Raw genomic sequence first — 20,825 nt, 5'->3', positions numbered from 1 at the left:
TACTTCTTTCTTCCCATCCTCCACTCCAGCCTCAAGAAGTCACTAATTTCCCCTCTGTACCCGTGACTGGCCTGTTCTGGACACGTCATACAAAATGACGTCATCAGTAGCCTTCGGATCTGGCTTCACTCCCTGAACATGAGTTGTGGGAAAACATTAATGTGGCATTGCCACTTGGACCAGTTTTAAACCAACAATTCAGGGTATTGACACCAGCGTCCCTTCTCCAGGGCTCTTCTCATTCTTCTGTACCGAACTCCTTAGCCAAGCATGTTTTAAGGCTCAGCCATGTTACCGCAGGGACTGCTACCTCATTTCTTCGGATGGCTGAATAACACTCCATCTTCTGTAGAGACCACTCTCATCAGCTGATGGGCATTTGAGGTATTAGGTGTTGTGCTGCCATGGACAGCCACGTACACGCGTGTGAACATGTTTTCATTTCTGTTGACTTAACCTGGGGTGAGTTAACTCCATGACTAAGGAATTGCCAGACTGCTTCCCTAAGCAGTGGCACCAGTGACCTCGTGTCTAGCAGTACCCGAGGGCTGCAGCTTCTCCGCATCCTCACCAAGGCTTCCTTTTGGATTTCCCTTACTACCAATGATCACAAACATCCTTTCTTAGCTGATCATCCATACAAACCTGTCTCCTCTGGAGAAATGTCTATTCAAATCCCTTGCCTGTTTTTCAATTGAGCTACTTCTTTTTATTGAGTTATAGGTGTTCTTTGTGTATTCCTTTTGAGGGGAAAGGGGGTTCAAAGCAGGATCCCTCTACATAGGCCTGGATGTCCTAGAACTTGATCTATAGACCTGGCTGGCCTTGAACTCAGAGATCTGCCTGCCTCTGTCTCTGGGTGCTGAGAATAAAAGGCAAGCCCACCACCACCACCACACCTGGCTCCTGCAAAGAAGCATCTTATCAAATAGATAATTTGCAAACACCTTTCCTATCCTACATTTTTTTCAGTGTCTTGACTTTGATGGCATAGGTATTTAGTTTTGATGGTGTCTAGTGACTTGGATCTCATTGTTTTGTGGTAGTGTGGTAGGATTCAAACCCAGGGCCTGATACACATTAGACAGTGCTCTGCCCCTGACCTGCCCCCCAGCCCTCTGCTCTTCCTCGTCCACTTGTGCTTCTGATGTCATAGCTAAGAAAGATGCCCTGATTCAAGGTCACACATACAGGTGTATTTGCTTCTCAGAGCCTTGCATTTGGGCACCACCAGATGGTCTGGAAGCTGTTTCTGGCACACTTTCTTGACTGGTGATTGATTGGTGGAGGGGTTCATTGTAGATGGTACCATCTATGGACTGATGGTCCTGGGCTCTATAAGAAAGCAGGGCTGGAGAGATGGATCAGTGGTTAAGAGCATTGCCTGCTCTTTCAAAGGTCCTGAGTTCAATTCCCAACAACTACATGGTGGCTCACAATCATCTGGTGCCCTCTTCTGGCCTGCAGACATACACACGGACAGAATATTGTATACATAATAATAAATAAATATTTTTTTAAAAAGCAGGCTGAATATGCCATGAGGAAAAAGTCAGTAAGGGGTGTTCATCCTTGGCTTCTGCACCAGTTCCTGCCTCCAGGTTCTCACCAGGAGTTCTCTTGAAGACGGACTGTGATTGGGAGGTGTAAGCCAAATCAACTCTTTCCTCCTCAGGTGGCCTGTGGTTGTGTCTTATTGCAGCAGTAGAAAGGAAGCTAAAACACATGCAGATGTTTAGAATGTTGTAACTTAATTTCAATATATGCTGTAAGGATCAAACTCTTTGTTTTGAGACAGTCTCACTACGTAGCCCTTAGCTGGCCAGTACTTACCACGTGACCAGGTCAGCCTCAAACTCACAGAGATCCATCTGCCTCTGCCTTCTGAGTGCTGGGATTACATGTGTGCATCCTATGTGCGTCACTGCACCTGGCTTCAAATTCATTCTTTACATATGGAAGTCCAGCTGGTATGTTAAAAAACACAGAAAAATACCTCTGTTGGTCCTTGATGACATGAATTGTCGGGGTCCAGCCTTGATGTTCCAGGGTAGGAGCATGAGAATTAGAATTATTAAGCAAAAGGATCAGAGATCCGAGAAAAATAAAAGACAGAAACACAGAACAGCACTGGAAGGGAAATTCAGTGAATACTGAAATCGCCCACGTTTATTTTCCATATGCTTATATACCCCACTCCAAAGAAGGAGGAGGAGGAAGAGGAGGAGGAGGAGGAGGAGGAGGCAACAGACTTCATTACCATGATATAAGGAATAGGCCAAGAATCCTGCAGGCAGCCACTTCCTGGAACCTCCAGCCAATCTCCTTGAAGGAGCAGGAATAGTTTTGAATTCTCTGACCTTTGGTCAAGGTGGAGCAAATCCATCTCTACACTCAAAATACTAATTATCCACACCCTAGGTTAGGAGCTCCGCCACACTTGCTGTCAACAGCTTTGAAGGAGCAAGAATAAGCTCAGTTCTCTGACCTTAGTCAAGGTGGAACTGGCGCACATCCACGGACCCTGGCAAGGAATCCCCACTGAATCTCTGCTGAGACACAGGGGTCTCCAGTGAGTGGTTATTTGAAAGCGGTTGTTAACACAGAAGGGCTGGCTCTTCATTCAGTCCCATTCTGTGTTCACTGAGCACCTGTTCTGCATGACTCAAAGACCCGGATCTCACAGAGGCAGATACCGTAAGGGTCTCACACAGCCTTATTGCACGGGGCAGGACTGGCGGGGTTGGTCTTGTGAGCTTGGCTGGATTGAGAAGCCCCAGTTAGTGGAGCTCTTTCTGGAAGTGTCTGTGAGAGCATTTCAGGAACATCAGACAAGGATGATTAATCCTCTGATGGACTCATAACATGACCATACTGAGGATGTGGAAAAGTAGGAGGCAGGGCGTCCACGGAAGAAGTGGCTTGCAGAGGACGTGCCCTTGTACTGTCTTCCCCCTACCCATCCAGTTTCCCTTCCTTGGCTTCCTGTCTGCGGTGGGGACACTTTCCTTCTCCACCACAGTGCATGGGCCGAGCCACCATAGACTGAAAACACCAGATAAAATCTTTAATTTATTCTCACAGAGATTTTGGTCACAGAGACAGAAACTGCCTTCAAGGGTGGAGATGGAGTTTGAACTTGAGTAGGGGGTGGTAAGGGATTTGATAACCACTGTCTGGGGGGAAAGGCAGTCTACGTAGTGGGCACAGGCAATGTGAAGAGCATCAGATTGGCCTTTGCCTGGCATTTGTGCGAAGGGCAAGGAGTCTGGAGCTGAGTGAGACTGGGATGGGCCCCAGAAGGTTGGGCGGGAAGTTCTGAGCTGCACTGTGGCCTGAGCTGGCTTATTACTGCTCGTCATGATGCTACCAGGTGAAAGTGAATTGCAGGAGGACAAGAATATAAAGGAGGCATCTGGAATCATCTAGACAAAAGAGGGAAGAGAGTGGCTGGGCCCCAGTTGCAACATGGAAGGTGCTAGAAGAGTTTTTACATAGTGATACCACACCCATGACAAACAGAAGTGACAAAGGCAGGAGGCAGGGGTGACCCAAGCACAAGACGACAGGCATCACTGTTAGCTACCATGGAGATTACTGGGGGAGCAGACTTGGTAATACTGGGAGGCAAGGGGTTCAGCTTGGGGCAACTCAGCCTGAAAATTCTTTTCAAACTTCCAAATGGAGGCATTGGATAGGCAGCTGGAAAATGGGAGGCCAGGACAAATACTCACAATGAGACAGCCAGAGAAGAGGGTAGACAGGAGGCCAAGGGTGTACCTGGAGCTTGTGATGTTAAAAGATAGAGGTCAAAAGTTAAGTTATGGTTTAAATAAAATGCTGCAGGTTCCCGAGTGGCTGCAGCAGGCAGCGGGTTCCAAGACCACACCGCAACTCCCTAAAGTGGTGGCAGGCAGCAGGCAGCGAGTCCTGAGAGCAGCCAGTCCCAGGCAGGGGCAGCGCAGTTCCCCAAGTGGCTGCAGTGGGCCACGAGTCCCAGGCAGGGAGCTGCATGGTGGGTGAGAGACCTCGACGTGGCAGTGTGTCCCACGAGGACTGAGAGAGAGACAGATGGACACACAACAAGACTACACCACAGGTCTCCAAAGGCGCCTGGTCCTAGGCAGGGAACCACATGGCAGGCAAGAGACAGACATGGATAGGCATACCATGTAGAGTGAGGTTGGATATTTATTTAGTGAGTTATGAAGGGGAAAGGGGAGAAGGGGAGAAGAGCAGAGAGAGAGACAGAGAGGGGAGGGCTGCAGGCAGGCAGGAAGATCTGCCTACCTTGGCAGTGGATGGGGAGAGAGTGGGCAGGGCTTGTCTCTTAAAGGGACAGGACAGACCATTATAGAAAGAGCAAGCCAGGAGAGGCTTCTGAGTGGTTTGCAGGTCTACTATTTTCATATTTCATCACCTGCTTAAAACATGGCCCTTAGCATGTCTTCAGTTTCCTTCCCTCCCCCTACTGTGTACTAGGACAACCTATCTTACCCAGGAGAGACAGAAAATGGCCTCTAATTAAAGTCTAGGCACAGCAGTAACCTGAGCTCAGCTTTGACAGCTACACCAAACTATACCACAAACTTCTGATGGTAATTCACACAGAAGAATTACTGCCATCTTTACCCTTCTTTTCAGGTTTAATTTATTACTAGTACTTGGTGACAAAGTTAAGATCATCTTTGCTGGTTTTTTTTCTCTTTATTTTTATTCACGTGTATGTGTGTTCTGGTCCTGAGTGTAAAAAGAGGGTGTTTGATCCCCTGGAGCTGGAGCTATTGATGGTTGTGAGCTGCTCAGTATGGATGCAGGAACTGAACTGGGGTCTTATGGAAGAGCAGCAAGTGCTCTTAACTGTTAAGCCATCTCTCCAGCCCCTTGTTTTGTTTTCTTGATAGAGGGTCTCACTATGGACCCTACCTTGGCCCTACATTTGTAATTCTCCTGCCTCAGCCTCCCAAGTACTAAATCCATTGACCTGCAGAAAAAAGGTTGCAGAGTGTTGGTGGAAACATCTGATGTCCACTGTCCTCCAAGGACAGAGCCACTGCAGCAAACCCCATCTCGCCACGGGTGCTGATGAGGGAAGCCAAGCTAGGAAACCACTGATCCCGGGACTGCCTAACTAGGTCAGACTTTTGGTCTATAAACTTCTTGTTCTCGCTGCATCACTCAGACTGACCTGACTCCCACCTCAGTCCTAAAAAAGCTCCAGAGGGCACTCAGCTGTGAGGGGAGGACCACTGATCTTTTTACTGCCTTTTCGGTTTTAGATTTTTTTATTTGAGAGTCTTGCTAAGTAGCCTTGACTGACCTGGAATGCACATGTTGACCAGACTGGCCTCCAACTCTACCTCCCTCTGCCTCCCACACGCTGGGATTACAGGTGTGCACTACCACACTCAGCTTGACTCTGGTTTGTTTCTTTGTTTTTTAATTGAAATTTTTTTGATCCTGTATTTTTAATATATTTTGAAACTTTAACAAATTATAAAATAATTCACAAAAGTACTAAATTTTAGTCAGAATGGTTTATTTGGGGACAGCAGACCTTATGGAAATTACGATAATGCAATTTGCAAATAGTCCACAAGTCTGTATTTTACTGTGGTTGTCTGATGTGGCTGGGTGTCATGCATGCTGTCCTGGAACTTGTGCTGAGGATAAATAACCTCAGACTCCTACTGATCCCCTTGCCTCCACCTCTCAAGTGCTGGGATGAGGGGCCTGCACCACCACACCCAACTTAAGTATAGTTTTGATTGGGGTAGTGCCGTTCTGTCTCAGTTTGTGGGGCTGCTATTAAAATACGGCTAGCTGGGGAGCTTGTAAACAATAAAAACCTCGTTTTCAGTTCTGCAGGCTGTGAAGTCCATGATCAAGGTGCCAGCAGGTTGGTGTCCTGTGATGCCTGTGTCCCCATAGACAGTGGCTTTTGTGGCACAACATGGAAGGGATTGTGGGTCTCCCTCAGGCCTCGCTTTTATAAGGGTACTAATCCCACTCCTCAGAGCTCTGCCCCCTCATCTACCCACCTCCCAGCCTCCTCTCTCAGGTGAGAGACTCTGGGTGAGGGCTTTCCAGAGACGTAGCTATTCAGACCCCAGAGCTTGGCCGTGCCATGCAGAATTCAGAAAATGCAGTCACATCTTGGATGGACTTCCCAGTCTTGCTGAGCCCATCTTAAACATCCTTGTGTTTTAAAGGGCTGTTTGTTACCTGCGAACTCAACTTATTTTCCTCTTAAAGATTCCTGCAGCAGGGTTAAGAGCACCTGCTGCTAAGCAGAAGACCTGAGTTCGGTTCCCAGCTCAAAACTGCCTGTAACTCCAGCTCCAGGGGATCCAACACTTTCCCCTGGCCTCCACAGACACCCAGACACATGTACGCACACACGTAAATAAAAATAAAATAAATATTAAGAAAAAGGATCCCTGCTAACTAATGAATGATGGGTTCTTGATATCTTAGGCCGAAATTAACTAAAGATCGCAGGAAAACCAGTGGCATGTGCTGTAAGGTGAGCAGAGCTGGCTGCCCTCATAGTAGAGGAAAACCCAGGAAAACAGTGTTAAAGGGGTTCTTGGATTTTTGTTGTTTATTATGTTGTTGTTGTTGTTTGTTTTTGAGAAAGGGTTTTTCTGTGTAATAGCTGCCTTGGAACTCACTCTGTATGTTAACCAGGCTGGCCTCAAACTCACAGAGATTCATCTGCCTCTGCCACCTGAGTACTGGATTAAAGGTGTGTGCCCCCACCACCCAGTGCCAAAGAGTTTTTTAGTGGGGAAAAAAAAGACAAAAAAAAAAAACCCAACTACCTCTCATAGTTTATTAACAAAAAAAGCACACAGTGATAATTGTACAGTTCCTCCTCTGCAATCGCCACTCCTTAAGTGACCATCTTTTCTAGAAATGGGTCGTCGGACATGCTTTAAAACCGTTCTGATAAATATATCGCTGCACTGCATCCAGCCTGGATAACCCTCTTCAACAAGGCATACGCCGGAGCCTGTGGAGAACAAAGGGCTGCAATGTAGCTGGGTGGCAGAGGGCTCGTCTATCCACAGCACCCTGAGTTTGGTCTGCAGCACTTCAGAGGAGAAATCAGCAAACAGCGCACGAGGTAAGCTCACCAACAGAGCACTTGCCTAGCAAGGCCCTGGGTTCAACCCCAGCCTGAACAACCAACAACCAAACCACACCTGGTGCATCTAGATGTCAGACTTGGCTTCACTGCTAGGGCAGGGTTTGGGCTCCTCTGGACAAAAACAGGATCTGGGAAATCCTTTGATTGGAAACCTGCTAGAAGCATCTATGGCCACTGAAACTCCTTGGGCTATTAACAGTGGGACACAGGAGCCTTATTGGACCAAGGCTGAGTTTGTGTGCTTCCTGTCCAGGAGCTGGCTCCCTGACCTTTGCCCTTTATTTTCAAACGTCTCTTTCTGGGAACAGAAACCTTTGGCCCCCTCCACCTTTAAAATAATCCCCAAGCATCACCAGCCACAGTCCATCCCTACCAGCTCCGCATCGTGGTCCAGGCCCGTGTCGTGGTGCTCAAGCTCCTCATCCCGAAACTTCTTGATGACCTGGAAAAGAAAAGGAACTCAAGCGGAAGCCAGTCAGCACTCTAGGTCACCTGCTGCTCATCCTATGTCCAGGCCAGAGATTCGTGTCCTCATCTACAGGTGAGGGCCACGTGCTTTTCCTACGAAAGGGCCAGTATTCACTCTGCCGTTCTAGTGGGGAGAGCGGCCTTGCAGGAGTAAACCATGGTGTGGCTCTAATAGGATTTATTTATGAAAGAGGCTTGGCTGCAGGCTGGTGTTTGCCAACTGCTGATTTGGGTTTTAAAAATTACGTTGTGGCCTTAGTGAGTGTTCTACTGCTGTGAGGAGACACTATGACCAAGGCAACCCTTATAACTATAAAAGAAAGCATATAATTGGGAGTTGGCATGCGGTTTCAGAGTTTAGTCCATTATCATTATGGCAGGGAACACAGCAACGCTTACGGTGCTGGAGGAGTAGCTGAGAGCTATATTCTGATCTGCAGGCCAAGAGAGAGACTCTGGGCCTGGCCTGACTTTTGAAATCTTAAAGCCCACCCCGAGTGACACATTTTCTCCAGCATGGCTATACCTCCTAATCCCTCTCAAATAACGCCACTCCCTGATGACTAAGCATTCACATACATGAGCCTGTGGGGGCATTCTTAGTCAAACCACCACATGGCCAAACACAGTGATGCGACCCGACAACCCGATACTTGGAAGCAGGGGGACCAAGAGTCAAGACCAACCTGGTCTATAGACAGAGACTTTGTCTCGAAAACAAAACAAACAAAATCCAAACAAACAAACTACTACTCTGTGTGTGTGTGTGTGTGTGTGTGTGTGTGTGTGTGTGTGTCTGTGTGTGCGCACGTGCGCGCGTGTGGAAGGATGGTGCTGAGGCAGGGGGATCCTTTGTACCCACCAAATGAAGACCAGCCTGGCTGAGTTCCCTCTTCCTGTAGGCAATGACCTGAGGTGCTCTAGCACTTTGGTAACTCAACCTAAAGACTTCATCATTATTTTCTTTATTTTATTTCGGATATTATAATTTAATTACATTTCTCCCTTCCCTTTACTCCCTCCAAACCTTCCCATACACCCTCCATGCTCTCCTTCCAATTTATGGTCTCTTTATTTCAGTAATTGTTATTGCATGCATATATGTGTTTGCATATACATATTTAAATATAACCTGCTGGGTCTATATAATGCTACCTGTATGTATGCTTTCAGGGCTAACCTTGTGGCACTGGACAACCAATGGATGTGCTCTCCCCTGAAGAAGGCTACCTCTCCTGTCTCAGCTTCCCTCCATTGCCTACGGTTCTCTGTTCAGTTTAGCATGTTAGCTGGTGTCTCCCGTGTACAGTATGAGTTGTTGAGTCATGGATGTACAGAGGACACACAGACCTGGACTCAGGAGACATCAGTTCTAGGCTTCACTGTGCCAGAGCCCTATAACCTGTCTGTCTCAGGACTCCCTGTCCCTCCCCGGGCTAAGCCCTGCCTCCTTGGCGCCCTTCCATCTTTCTCTGTCACCGTCACCTGCCCTTTCTCCCCTCAGGCGGAGCAGTCACCTGCAGCAGCTCCTCATACTTCCCAGGGTCCTCCTCCATCAGCGTGCGGATCTGGTTGTTGTAGTGATGAGCAATGGACTCCTCTACTGCCACAGTGCAGGCCATGGCTCCTTCCTTCCCCAGCAAGGCCGTTCCCGCCCCTGCAGTCATCAAACGAGGTCAAGCATGAGATGAGCCACAGGCTGCTGGTCAAAGACATCGTGAGGCATCCTGACATCTGGGCTGACTCTCTATGGTAGGGTTATGTCGTGCATCTGGGTGGGGATTTGTGTGTGTGTGTGTGTGTGTGTATGTGTGTGTGTGTAATTCTTTATTGATTCTTTAGTAATTTCACACCGTGCATCCCAATCCCACTCACCTCCCAGTCCCTCCATATCTGTCCCTCAGCCCTGAAGTGTCGTCCTGGAAAAGAACCTCCCCCTCCATCTCCTCCGCCTCTCCAACACCTCTTCCTTTGTCCTAGTGGCACAGGGAGCTGTGGAGTGTCATGCTGTATATCCTTTTGTCCAATCAGCCCCACCTGCAAATGTTCACTGCGGTCAGTGGTCTGGTTCAAGGCCTCTGGTGAACAATCATCACTGGACTCTCACCAAAACTCCTTTGGACATCCTGATGTTGCCCTGAGTCATGGAGATCCTGCAGCTATCTTTCTGCAGGACCAGTCCCTTCACACACTCCAGCACTTCATAGATGGGGCAGATGTTAGGGTGGGCCAACACAAGGCCCAGGATGGGAGTGTGGGTGGGACCATCTCTCCTGAGAATGGGAGTGGCAGGGAGCTTTCCCATGAGGGTCAAGGACAGCTATCCCCAGGTCAGTGAAGGGCGGGCCAGTATTTCAACATGCATGGCTTGTATGACCTTATATCTAGGGACATTTAATGGCACCCAATATCTACCCTCTGGTTATCAGTAGTACATGCTAAGGCTAATACTGGACATTTCGGTGTTCCCACAGATGCTCTGAAACAGTCACCCCAAGCTGAGAAGCAGTTTGCACTCACTATTAGATGCCAGTCCCAACATTCTTTTTGAATGTATTTTTGTTTTATTTGGTTAGTCTGGTTTTTTTTTTTTTTTTGAGACAAGACCTCACTATGAAACAAAACCAAGTTAGCCTGGAACTTACTGTGTGACTGTGTAACCAAGGCTGGTTTCTATTCTCAACCCTGCTGCCTCTGCCACCTTAGTGTTGAGGTTGCAGGTATGTACCACCAGGCAGGCTCAGTGAGCTTTGGTCCTTCTGCTCAGAGCCTAGAACGTTACACTGGGTTCTTTGCTCTTCTTTCTTTATTTTTTTCCCTTTGGGGTGGGGGCTCAGACAGGGTTTCTCTATGTTAGAGCCCTAGCTGTCCTGGAACTTGCTCTGTAGACCAAGCTGGCCTTGCACTCAGAGATCTGCCTCTGTCTCACAAGTGCTGAGATTAAGGAGTGGGAGACCATGCCCACCACTCAAGCTGATCTCAGATTAGCATCACCAGGAGACCGTGTGTATGATAACTCCACTATCTAGTGCCCCCCTGGGTGTCTGATAACTGCACCATCTAGTGCCCTGTGTGTATGATAACTGCACTATCTAGTGTCCCTGTGTGTCATAACTGCACTATCTAGTGTCCCTGTGTGTGTCATAACTGTACTATCTAGTGCCCCCTGTGTGTGTCATAACTGTATAACAACTAACTCGTCACTAACAGACACTTACCCAGTGCAAAGCCTGCCACATTCCACAATGGCATCAGAATTGTAGGTCGGACTCTGAACGCAACCATCAGCTCGTTGAACTTTTTCAAATGGTCCTTCTCTTGATCCCACATTTTCTGCAGGAGTAACCATAAAAAAAGACAAGCATTACAAGGGCCTCCTCTGGCTATGCCTTGGGAACTTGCTATGGCTGAGCACACAGGAGGCAATAGGGAAGCGGTGTAATGATGAGAGCTGCAGTCTCCCATCCCCTTATGGGTCCATAAGATAAAAGCAAAACACAGACTCTCAAAAAAGAAAAGAGGCCGGGCGGTGGTGGCGCATGCCTTTAATCCCAGCACTCGGGAGGCAGAGGCAGGCGGATCTCTGTGAGTTCGAGACCAGCCTGGTCTACAAGAGCTAGTTCCAGGACAGGCTCCAAAAACCACAGAGAAAGCCTGTCTCGAAAAACCAAAAAAAAAAAAAAAAAAAAAAGAAAAGAGGCCGCAGGCCAAAGCAGCACCTCAGACATGGCTAAGAAGAGGTCCACTGCCACACCTCCAGACCCACACCCACCTCGCTGACCCAGCTCAGAACTGGAAGGGCAGAATGTCAGTCACGGTGTAATTCCTTCTAGACTCCACACAAAGGATGGGAACAGAAGGAGAAGAGCAGCTAAGGCAGGACAGTCGGTGCTTCCTAAACACCAGGTGCCACCAGCATGGCTTTGGCTGCTCCTGCCATGCACACAGTGCCTCATTAGGGCTGACTGGTGTTCCCCAAGGACTCACAGCCCAGTCATCTCATGCAAGGAGCCCTCTGGAACCCCATGTTCTGAGCCATCGGTTCCAGCAACCACAGGTGAAAACGGTAGATAGAGATTGCTTGTGCATTTGCCGCCCAGACCTGAGTAATCACACAGAATCTATATTAATTACAGCGCTGTTTGGCCTATTTGCTCAGGCTTCTTATTAACTAACTTTTTCATCTTAAATTAACCCATCTCTATTCATCTGTGTATCATCATGGTGTGGCCTACCGGTAAGGTCTGGTGTCTTTCTCCTTTGGCAGCTACATGGTGTCTCCCTGACTCCGCCTTCTCTCTCTCCCTCCCCCCCCCTCTGTTTCTTCCAGCGTGTCTATCCCTGCCATAGGCCAAAGCAGCTTTATGCATTGACAAATAAAAGTAACACATATACAGAAGGACATTCGACATCAGAAAATAATGGAAAATAACTATGTCCTGAAAACACACGGACTGTTCTCAACAGGAAGCAGGACGGCAAATGTGTGGTATCCTCCTGGCATGGGGGATTCTCAGTGGCCTGGACATGCTTCAAGGTAGAGAGGCACAGCTGCACAGGTGCAGGGCGACATGCAGGTGTACACCACCTTACACGTGGGCTGAGCTCCGGGAACTGGGATGTCTGTGGGGAATCTGAAGCTACCACACACCAGGCATGGCCCCAATAGCTCTATCTGAGCTTGTTTATTCCCCAACCAAACCCAGTGAGTTAGGGGTTTTACCAGGCTGGTATGCACACCGGGAAATGGAAACCTAAGGGTCATGTGACCTCTTTAAGGTCACAGATGGTAAGAACTGTAAAGGGAGCCTGGATCCCTGGGATTGAAGACCTCTCTCTCCAGCAGTTTGTGCATGTCTACAGTCACCTCCTGGCATGTGGAGCATTTCCCTCAAGAAGGCATTTGCAGCTTTTCCTAATACCAAACAGTCACATCACAGGTACACTTGGTTCCCACACTCAGTTTCTTTCTCTCTTTTACATGTCCTCTCTCCCCATTCTTTCTTTCTGACCCGAGACTTTCTATGTAGCCCAGGCTGGCCTCAAACTCACAGAGAGCTGGTTGCCTCTATCCCAAGTGCTGGGACTAAAGGGATGCACCAGCACACCTAGCCACGTCCAGTTTAGATCTGAGCTTTTCCAAACAGAACATATGCTTTTTGTTTCCCAGGATCTCCCTTTGGAACATGCAGGCAGAGGTGATGACCGCAGGCTTCAGATTCACTGCCTGAGCAACAGGTCAGGTTGAGACTTAGTGAAGAGCCCACCTGAATGACAGGGCCAACACTGGACCGGCCCAGCACAGCCATCTGCCCTGCATAGATGCGGTTTGCTCCATATTCACCAGCGTGATCCACCCGAATTATTCGATCCACAGTGGCCCGGTTAATATTGTCTAAGGTCATTCCTGAACTGTGAAACCTGACGACAATGGCTCTTCCATAGGCTGCAATGAAAACGCAAGGAACAAGCCTTCATTATCCACACAGAACATTAATGTCCTTTTTATTATAAAAAATTTACATCTGTGTGTGTGTGTGTGTGTGTGTTCATATGCATGTGGCAGTCAGAGGATAACTTGCAGGGGTCATTTCCCTCCCTCCTTCACATGGGGCCCAGGGATGGAACTCAGGCCCTTATGCTTGGCAGCAAGCACCTTTACCACTGAGCCATCTCACTGGCTTGTAGTCCTTTTGCAGACAGAATGAAAGATGCGTTAGAACCAAGGTCATAAGCAAGCCCTGAGGGCCGCACATGCCTGTCAATGCATTCTTTGTCATCTGCAATGCTCAAACCCCAAAGATTTCACGTAAAGAACGGGGCTTATGGCTTCACTTTACGCACATGGTCATCTGGGAAAGCCAAAGCCTGTCCTCACCAGGCAGCTCACATGACCCCTGCAGGGAAAGGCTCTCCCTTCCCAAGCTGTACAGCACAAAGCAAGCCATGACGCTCTTCCCCAGTCTTCCTGGGAAGCAAGCCCATGCTGATAGCCTGAAAAGGCTCTGGGAGCAAAATCTGGTAGCCCAGGTTGGGACTTAGAAATCCTTTTAATACATGGGTTCCATGGACAGGTGACAGCTTAGGTTTATCTATAATAATGACATTTCATTTGAATTTTAATAAATAAAGCTTGCCTGAGGATCAGAAAAATAAAACAGTCGCATTTGGCCAGCCTTACAGACCAGGCAATGATACGCACCTTTAATCCCAGTAGCTTGCCAGGCGATAGTGGTGCACACCCTTAATTCCAGAACCAGAGAGGATTATAAAATGGAAGGAGACAGCTCTCAGTCTCACCATTTTTGGACTGAAGTCGAGGTAAGAGCCAGTGGCTGGCTGCTTTGCTTTTCTGGTCTTCAGGTTGAACCCCAATATCAGTCTGAGTTTTTATTAATTGTGCTATATTTGATACCCAACTTTTGGGGTACAAATTCATGAAAAAAAAAACATTTGCCTGAGGCTGTTTAGCCACCAGCCCAGGCCAGAGCTGGGATTGGAATTTCAGCTCTGGGAATTAAAACTCCACCTGGGTTCAGGAGAAGCACTAGGACCCCAACTCCCATCCGCCCTGGCTTAGCTTCCATGTAAAGATGGAAAATACACAGAGAATCTGGAGACTGCATGTTATTATGTTGTATTTGAATTGTTTGACTGCTGAGGAAAGAGCAACAGCTGCTGAAGACATTTGATTATAAGTGTTGCTGGGTTAATCCAAGCTATATATTTTGAAAATGCCTTGACTTCAAAATTTAAGTCAAAAGACATGTTACTTTGGAAAAGAGGTTTTGCTTTTGTTTTCACAGGAAGTGAGAGACTGCATTCATTCTGGGTTAAGAAAAATGAGGTTTGATCAAGAAAGACCCCCTGAAAAAACTCCAATAGGAGCAGATGGCCCAGGTGATCCTATGTTTCAGAGGATCTTTGTCTCAGTTTCCTCTGGGTTCTGCATCCAGAACAGCCTCAAGACTGCTATCTGAGATGATCCAGCCTCACAAAATACTCCAGTCAGGACTTGATCATAATCCTAAATTTTCTTTGGGTCCTCATAAGATTATCAGTGCCCCTGAACTGAACAGAGAATTCTCAGCAGAGGAAGTTCAAATGGCCAAAAGACACTTAAAGTCGTGCTCAACTTCCTTAGCAATCAGGGAAATGCAAATCAAAACAACTTTGAGATATCATCTTACACCTGTCAGAATGGCTAAAGTCAAAAACACCAAGGATAACCTTTGCTGGAGAGGCTGTGGAGGAACGGGTACCCTCATCCATTGCTGGTGGGAATGCCATCTTGTGCAACCACTGTGGAAGTCAGTGTTTCGGTTTCTCAGGAAATTCGGGATCAACTTACCCCTGGACCCAGCAATACCACTCCTGGGAATATACCCAAGAGATGCTCTATCATATGACAAAAGCATTTGTTCAACTATGTTCATAGCAGTATTATTTGTAATAGCCAGAACCTGGAAACAACCTAGATGCCCTTCAATGGAAGAATGGATGAAGAAAGTATGGAATATATACACGCTAGAGTACTACGCTGCGGTAAAAAACAATGACTTCTCGAATTTTGCAGGCAAATGGATGGAAATAGAAAACACTATCCTGAGTGAGGTGTCCCAGACCTAAAAAGATGAACTTGGGATGTACTCGCTCATAATTGGTTTCTAGCCATAAATTAGGGCCACGGAGTCTACAATGGGTGAACCTAAAGAAGCTAAGTAAGAAGGTGAACCCAAGGAAAAACATATAGTTATCCTCTTGGCTAAGGGAAGTAGACCCAATCGACGGGGAGAAAATTAGGATCTTGGGGGTGGGGTGGGATGGGGGTAAGGGGAGATGGGGAGAGAAAAGGTAGAAGGGAAGGAGGGGGGATTTAGGGAATCAGGAGAATTGGGATAAAGGAAAGGTGGATAGGGGAGCACGGAACCACAGTTCTTAGTTAAGGGAACCACTTTAGGGTGAGCAAGAGATTTGACCCTAGAGGGGCTCCCAAGTGCCCAACATGAGGTTCCCAGTTAGTTCCTTGGGTAGCTGAGGATTGGGAAACTGAAATGACCCTATCCGAGAGCAATACTGACAAATATCTTGCATATCATCATAGAACCTTCATCTGGTGATGGATGGAGACAGAGACAGAGACCCACACTGGAGCACTGGACTGAGCTCCCAAGGTCCCAATGAGGAGCAGAAGGAGGGAGAACATGAGCAAAGAAGTCGGGACCACGAGGCGTGCACCCACCCACTGAGACAGTGGAGCTGATCTACTGGGAGCTCACCAAGGCCAGCTGGACTGTGACCGAAAAAGCATGGGATAAAACCGGACTCTCTGAACATGGCGAACAATGAGGGCTAATGAGACGCCAAGGACAATGGCACGGGGTTTTGATCCTACTTAATGTGCTGGCTTTGTGGAAGCCTAGCCAGTTTGGATGTTCACCTTCCTAGATATGGACGGAGGGGGGAGGACCTAGGACTTACCACAGGGCAGGGAACCTGGACTGCTCTGTGGACTGGAGAGGGAGGGGGAGAGGAGTGGGGGGAGGGGTAGAAGGGTGGGAGGAGGGGGAGAAGGGTGGGAGGAGGGGGAGGGAAATGGGAGGCTGGGAGGAGGTGGAAACTTGTTTTTTGTTTATGTTTTTCTTTCTTCTTTTCTTAATAAAAAAAAATTATTAAAAAAAAAAAAAAGATTATCAGTGCCCCAATCAGCAGGAAGTAGTCTAGAAAACTATGTTCACATAAAATAAATTATTCATGTTTGTCTTTGTTTCTTGTGTCAGTTACAAGTTGTTATAGATAATGATCAGAAAAAATCTAAACAAAGGAAATTAGATTCAAGGTTCTTGGTTTGAAAAGAAAAAAGGGGGATATAGATAGGATAAAAGAGTAGATTACTGGGCTGGAGAGATGGCTCAGAGGTTAAGAGCACTGGCTGCTCTTCCAAAGGTCCTGAGTTCAATTCCCAGCAACCACATGGTGGCTCACAACCATCTGTACTGAGATCTGGCACCCTCCTCTGGTGTGCGGGCATACATCGAGGCAGAATGTTGTATACATAATAAATAAATAAATCTTTAAAAAAAAGAGTAGATTACTGAATCTTTTCTTAAAAAAGGGAGAATACAGATAAAATAGAAAGGTAGATTATTGGATCTACTTTTAAAAAGCAACTACTAGTATTACATTGTATTGAATTCTTGTATATTGTATAAAAATTTTGTATATTGATATAAATTTAACATTAATTTTGTTAAAACATACTGTACATACACTTCTAATCTTGTTCAAGGTATTGTACCTACACAGCTCATTTAACAATATAATGCAAATCTCTAGTCCTTTAAAATTATTATTGCCAAGTGTGACTGTTTTGCTTTTCTGATCCTCAGGCAAGCTTTATTTATTAAAATACAAATGAAATGCCACTTCATTTCCTTTTTTGTCTAAAATAAAAAGAAGACTATAACTAATATAAGAAAAGCAAAACAGTCACACTGGCCAGTCTTACAGACCAGGCAGCAATGACACACCTTTAATCCCAGTAGCCATACTAGCTTGCCATAGAAACCAGGCAATAGTGGTGAATGTCCTTAGTCCCAGAACTAGAGAGGATTATAAAACGGGAGGAGACAGCGCTTAGTCCCAGTCTTATTCTGAGGTTTCCTGGAGGCAGGATCACCACTTTCGGACTGAGGTCAAAATAAGAGCCAGTGGCTGGCTGCTTTGTTTTTCTGGTCTTCGGGTTGAACCAAGTATCTGTCTCTGAGTTTTTACTAATTGTGCTACATTTGTCCTCACAAACTGAACTCTTCTTTAAAATGTAAATTCTTTAGAGGAACCTGACTAGCAAACATTTCCATTACACTCTCCAAGTCCTAGATGAGAGGATCTCAAATGTGCATCCCTCTGAGAAGGGTCTTGGTAGTAAGGTGTGTTCACCTCATATGAAAACAGAAACCCACAGGTCATCTGGTTTGTCAGTCTGTCTAGGTTGGCATTACTTAAAGTGTCACAGACTATTGGTTTGCCATGACTACCATGTTTTTGGAAGATACCTTTACCTTGGCTAACTTCAACGTCCAGAAAACAGGTGAAAAGGTTCATCTGGGACACATTTTCGACTCTTTCATTAAGAAGACCCAAGGTCTCTAGGACACAAGGCCTTAGGGCAGGCATGGTGAATTTGGCATGTCTATATGTCAGAGTCCTGAACATGAGCTTTGCTGCCAAGTAGAATCTTAAATGTGCTTATTCATTACGGTGCTGGAGTTCATCAAGACCAGGGCTTGACGCACTCAGGGGAAATAGTCAACCACTGAGCTATCTCCACAGTCCTGGGACAAAGAGCACATGGTATACAGAGGAGGATGAACCCTGCACACAGTGTACAGAGAAGGATGAACCCTGCAGGAGTGGAACTAGCTTTGGTCTACTGGGCATGACATGCTCCACCTCACTCAGCACACTGACTCTAGACACTGAACACAGCCCAGAAGCCTCACAGGCTTCTGCCAAGTGCAAAGCACCACTTCTGACTGCCCTCAGAAAGGGTCTCTATGGGCGTGGCCCAGGTTTCACGGAGAACAACGGGACACAATCAAAGTAACCTGCTGTGTTTCTTCAATTTCAAGGACCCAAACTTCTGGCCAACTTGCCTCCTTGAAGAAAGTGGAATCTGGAGACAGAATTGATCAGCCAGCTCTACTTCACAACACAATCTTGTCTGCTTGTTCTCTTATTTGTTATCAAAGAAAGAAAGAGGCAACCCTTTCAAAAAGTTACTGAGAAACAGCAAGGCACTGAGTAGCTGGGCCAAGTTCACACAGCTGGCTTTTGAGGAGTGAGAAGTAGGACTGTATTTTTACGAGAACACACTGCACTGCTCTCTAATCTCACTTCTCCTCTAGACCCAGGCACTCAATAAAGGCTGAGACAGGAGCATGAAGACTGTGTTTGGCTTTGATCTAACCAAATCCATACAGATATTTCAATTCCAGCATCAGCAGGCAGAGGCAGGCAGAGCTCTGTGAGTTTGAGGACAGGCTGGTGAAACAGCGAGTTCCAGGTCAGCCAGAGCTACAGAGTGAGATACTGCCTCAAAGTCAAAACAGAAACCTACCCAATAACAAGGCTATTTTCCTTTTTAAGGAGAAACACATACTTAAGGTTTTTTATTATCATGAGGCTAAATGAGACAAAGGAAGTCAAGTGACTTCATAAATGAAAACAAATGGCTTTTGTTTGTTTTGTTTTTTGTTTGTTTGTTTTTTCAAGACAGGGTTTCTGTGTAGCCTTAGCTGTCCTGAGAACTTACTCTGTAGAACAGGCTGACCTTAAACTCATGGAGACCTGCCTATCTCTGTCTTGTAAGTGTTGGGATTAAAAGTGTGTGTCACACTGCCGGGTCAAATGATTCTTATTGTTACCTGTTCACTTGGTTAACAAGAAGCCTTATAATTCACATCCCTGAGTCATGACTGCCTTGTTACCCACTTTAAAATAAAACAGAAGCTCAGTGCTAGAAGCTCTCAAATGTTCTGTTCCAAAAGAGGTGCCTGGGATTTAAGTGGCTTATGGAATGAGTAACATAGTAAGAGGTTCTTAAAATTTCTCTTCTAATCCATTTCTCATCAAGGAAAACATCTCTATTTATAGTTTTTTATTTTTTTTTAAGATTTATTTATTATGTATACCCACACACCAGAAAAGGGCACCAGATCTCATTACAGATGGTTGTGAGCCATCATGTGGTTGCTGGGAATTGAACTCATGACCTCTGGAAGAGCAGTCAGTGCTCTTAACCACTGAGCCATCTCTCCAGCCCTCTATATTTATAGTTGACATCTCTTAAATGTACCTAAACACTTGCTAAGCACTCTTTTTTTTTTTTTTTTTCAGAAAGAAAAATAGTCTTGGGGGCAAACTTTGGTAGCACATTCAACACTATCTAATAAAGTTTCATATTTTATCATGGTGGTGGTGGTGGTGGTGTGTGTGATTATTCGTCCTTACTGTTTACCATAAACATGTGGTTTCGATGAAACTATTTAATAGGTCATAGTTACACAAAAACACATCTCAAAACAGCAAACAGTGTTGCCATCAGACCCGGAAATCTGCATTTCTAACAGGTTAATGCTGCCAATGGAGAAAGGCCGGGTGGAGACTCCAGTGGTACTGCAGGACTCGCAAGTACCACATCTGCACTGACGTCACGTCACGGGCGGGTAATCTCTTCGTTCCCCACCCGCCCCACGCATCCTGCGCAAATCCACCTGTTCCTGTCAATCATCTCGACATGAGCTACAAACTCCACCCCCATGTCGCGCGCCTGTGACGCAATGGACGTCTCCCCGGTGACATCCGTGACCTCCCCTTCAGATATCCACGGCCTGGAGCCCCGCGCTGGGCCCACGACCGCGAGTGGCCGGTACCTGAGAAGGGCCTCCGGACGCCAGTGTGCAAGCGCCACATGGAAGCAGCCGCTATCGCCCTCGTGCCGCTCATCGCCGGTGACAACGCCACCAAGGCCTAAGCGCCCGCGCCAGTTGTGCTTTCGGCTCACGGTGATGACGCATGGGTGCGGCGGGCCTGGGAAACGCCCCTGGACTCGGGGTTCCACCTTATTGGCTAGAAATGGCGATGCAAGAACTCTATTGGGTGTGCTGCCTGCCAATCATTGGGGCGTCTGAAGGGGCCCTGGTTGGTTTTATGGATGAGGATGAGGAGTTTCTCTGCAGGGGCGACCCAGGTGCAGTGTTCACTGTGTCGCCTGGGTCGCTGTTGGGGCCTTTGTTAACCCCGCCTTAACGGAGATATTTTCTTCTCTATTTGAAGCCTCTCTACACCTAAAATTCAGTAGAAATTACCTGTTAAAACACACCAGTGTTTGGTTTAATTGTGGGCCCGACAGCTCCTTCCACAGTATTTCCTGTCCCTTCTCAGTTTTTGTTTGTTTGTTTTTTGAAATTTGTTTTATACACTGTTCTTCATACTTCACTGGCTTGTTCCTGGCCGTGTGTATTGGTGCACACTGGTGATGGAGAAGACTGTGTGTTGAGGGAAGGAAAATTTAACAACATACACTAAACTTTTAAAAGTGCGTATCCATTAATATGACAGCTAGGGGCTAACCAATAGAAATATTTTCAAGTTAGTCATGTATATGAGACAAAAATGCCTAAAGGATATACATCAGTTATTA

The 20,825-nt window shown here is 46.7% G+C and overlaps 1 protein-coding gene across 1 annotated transcript; it reads right to left on the bottom strand.

Moving 5' to 3' along the window:
- Positions 1-6,822: 6,822 nt before the first annotated feature.
- On the bottom strand, positions 6,823-20,211 carry Coq7 (coenzyme Q7, hydroxylase). Its single transcript, XM_041666864.1, has 6 exons — positions 20,056-20,211; positions 12,889-13,067; positions 10,840-10,954; positions 9,139-9,278; positions 7,527-7,595; positions 6,823-7,015 (listed from the first exon to the last, which is right to left on the bottom strand). The coding sequence occupies exons 1-6, from the start codon at positions 20,126-20,128 to the stop codon at positions 6,938-6,940; spliced, it is 654 nt and encodes a 217-aa protein (XP_041522798.1). The 5' UTR covers positions 20,129-20,211; the 3' UTR covers positions 6,823-6,937.
- Between the last annotated feature and the right edge of the window lie 614 nt (positions 20,212-20,825).

This window comes from Microtus oregoni, unplaced genomic scaffold (assembly GCF_018167655.1).
Source record: "Microtus oregoni isolate MIOR12 unplaced genomic scaffold, Mior012 000016F_ref0000370, whole genome shotgun sequence".
Lineage (NCBI taxonomy): Eukaryota > Metazoa > Chordata > Mammalia > Rodentia > Cricetidae > Microtus > Microtus oregoni.
This window is presented reverse-complemented; position numbering and strand designations above follow the sequence as displayed.

Excerpts from the sequence above, each read along its gene's own strand:
- Coq7 (XM_041666864.1), bottom strand. The coding sequence starts at position 20,128 with ATGAGCGGCACGAGGGCGATAGCGGCTGCTTCCATGTGGCGCTTGCAC. Across the intron at positions 13,068-20,055 it reads CGTCCGGAGGCCCTTCTCAG|CCTATGGAAGAGCCATTGTC; the intron begins GTACCGGCCACT and ends TTTTCATTGCAG. Across the intron at positions 9,279-10,839 it reads TGTGGCAGGCTTTGCACTGG|GGGCGGGAACGGCCTTGCTG; the intron begins GTAAGTGTCTGT and ends TGATGACTGCAG.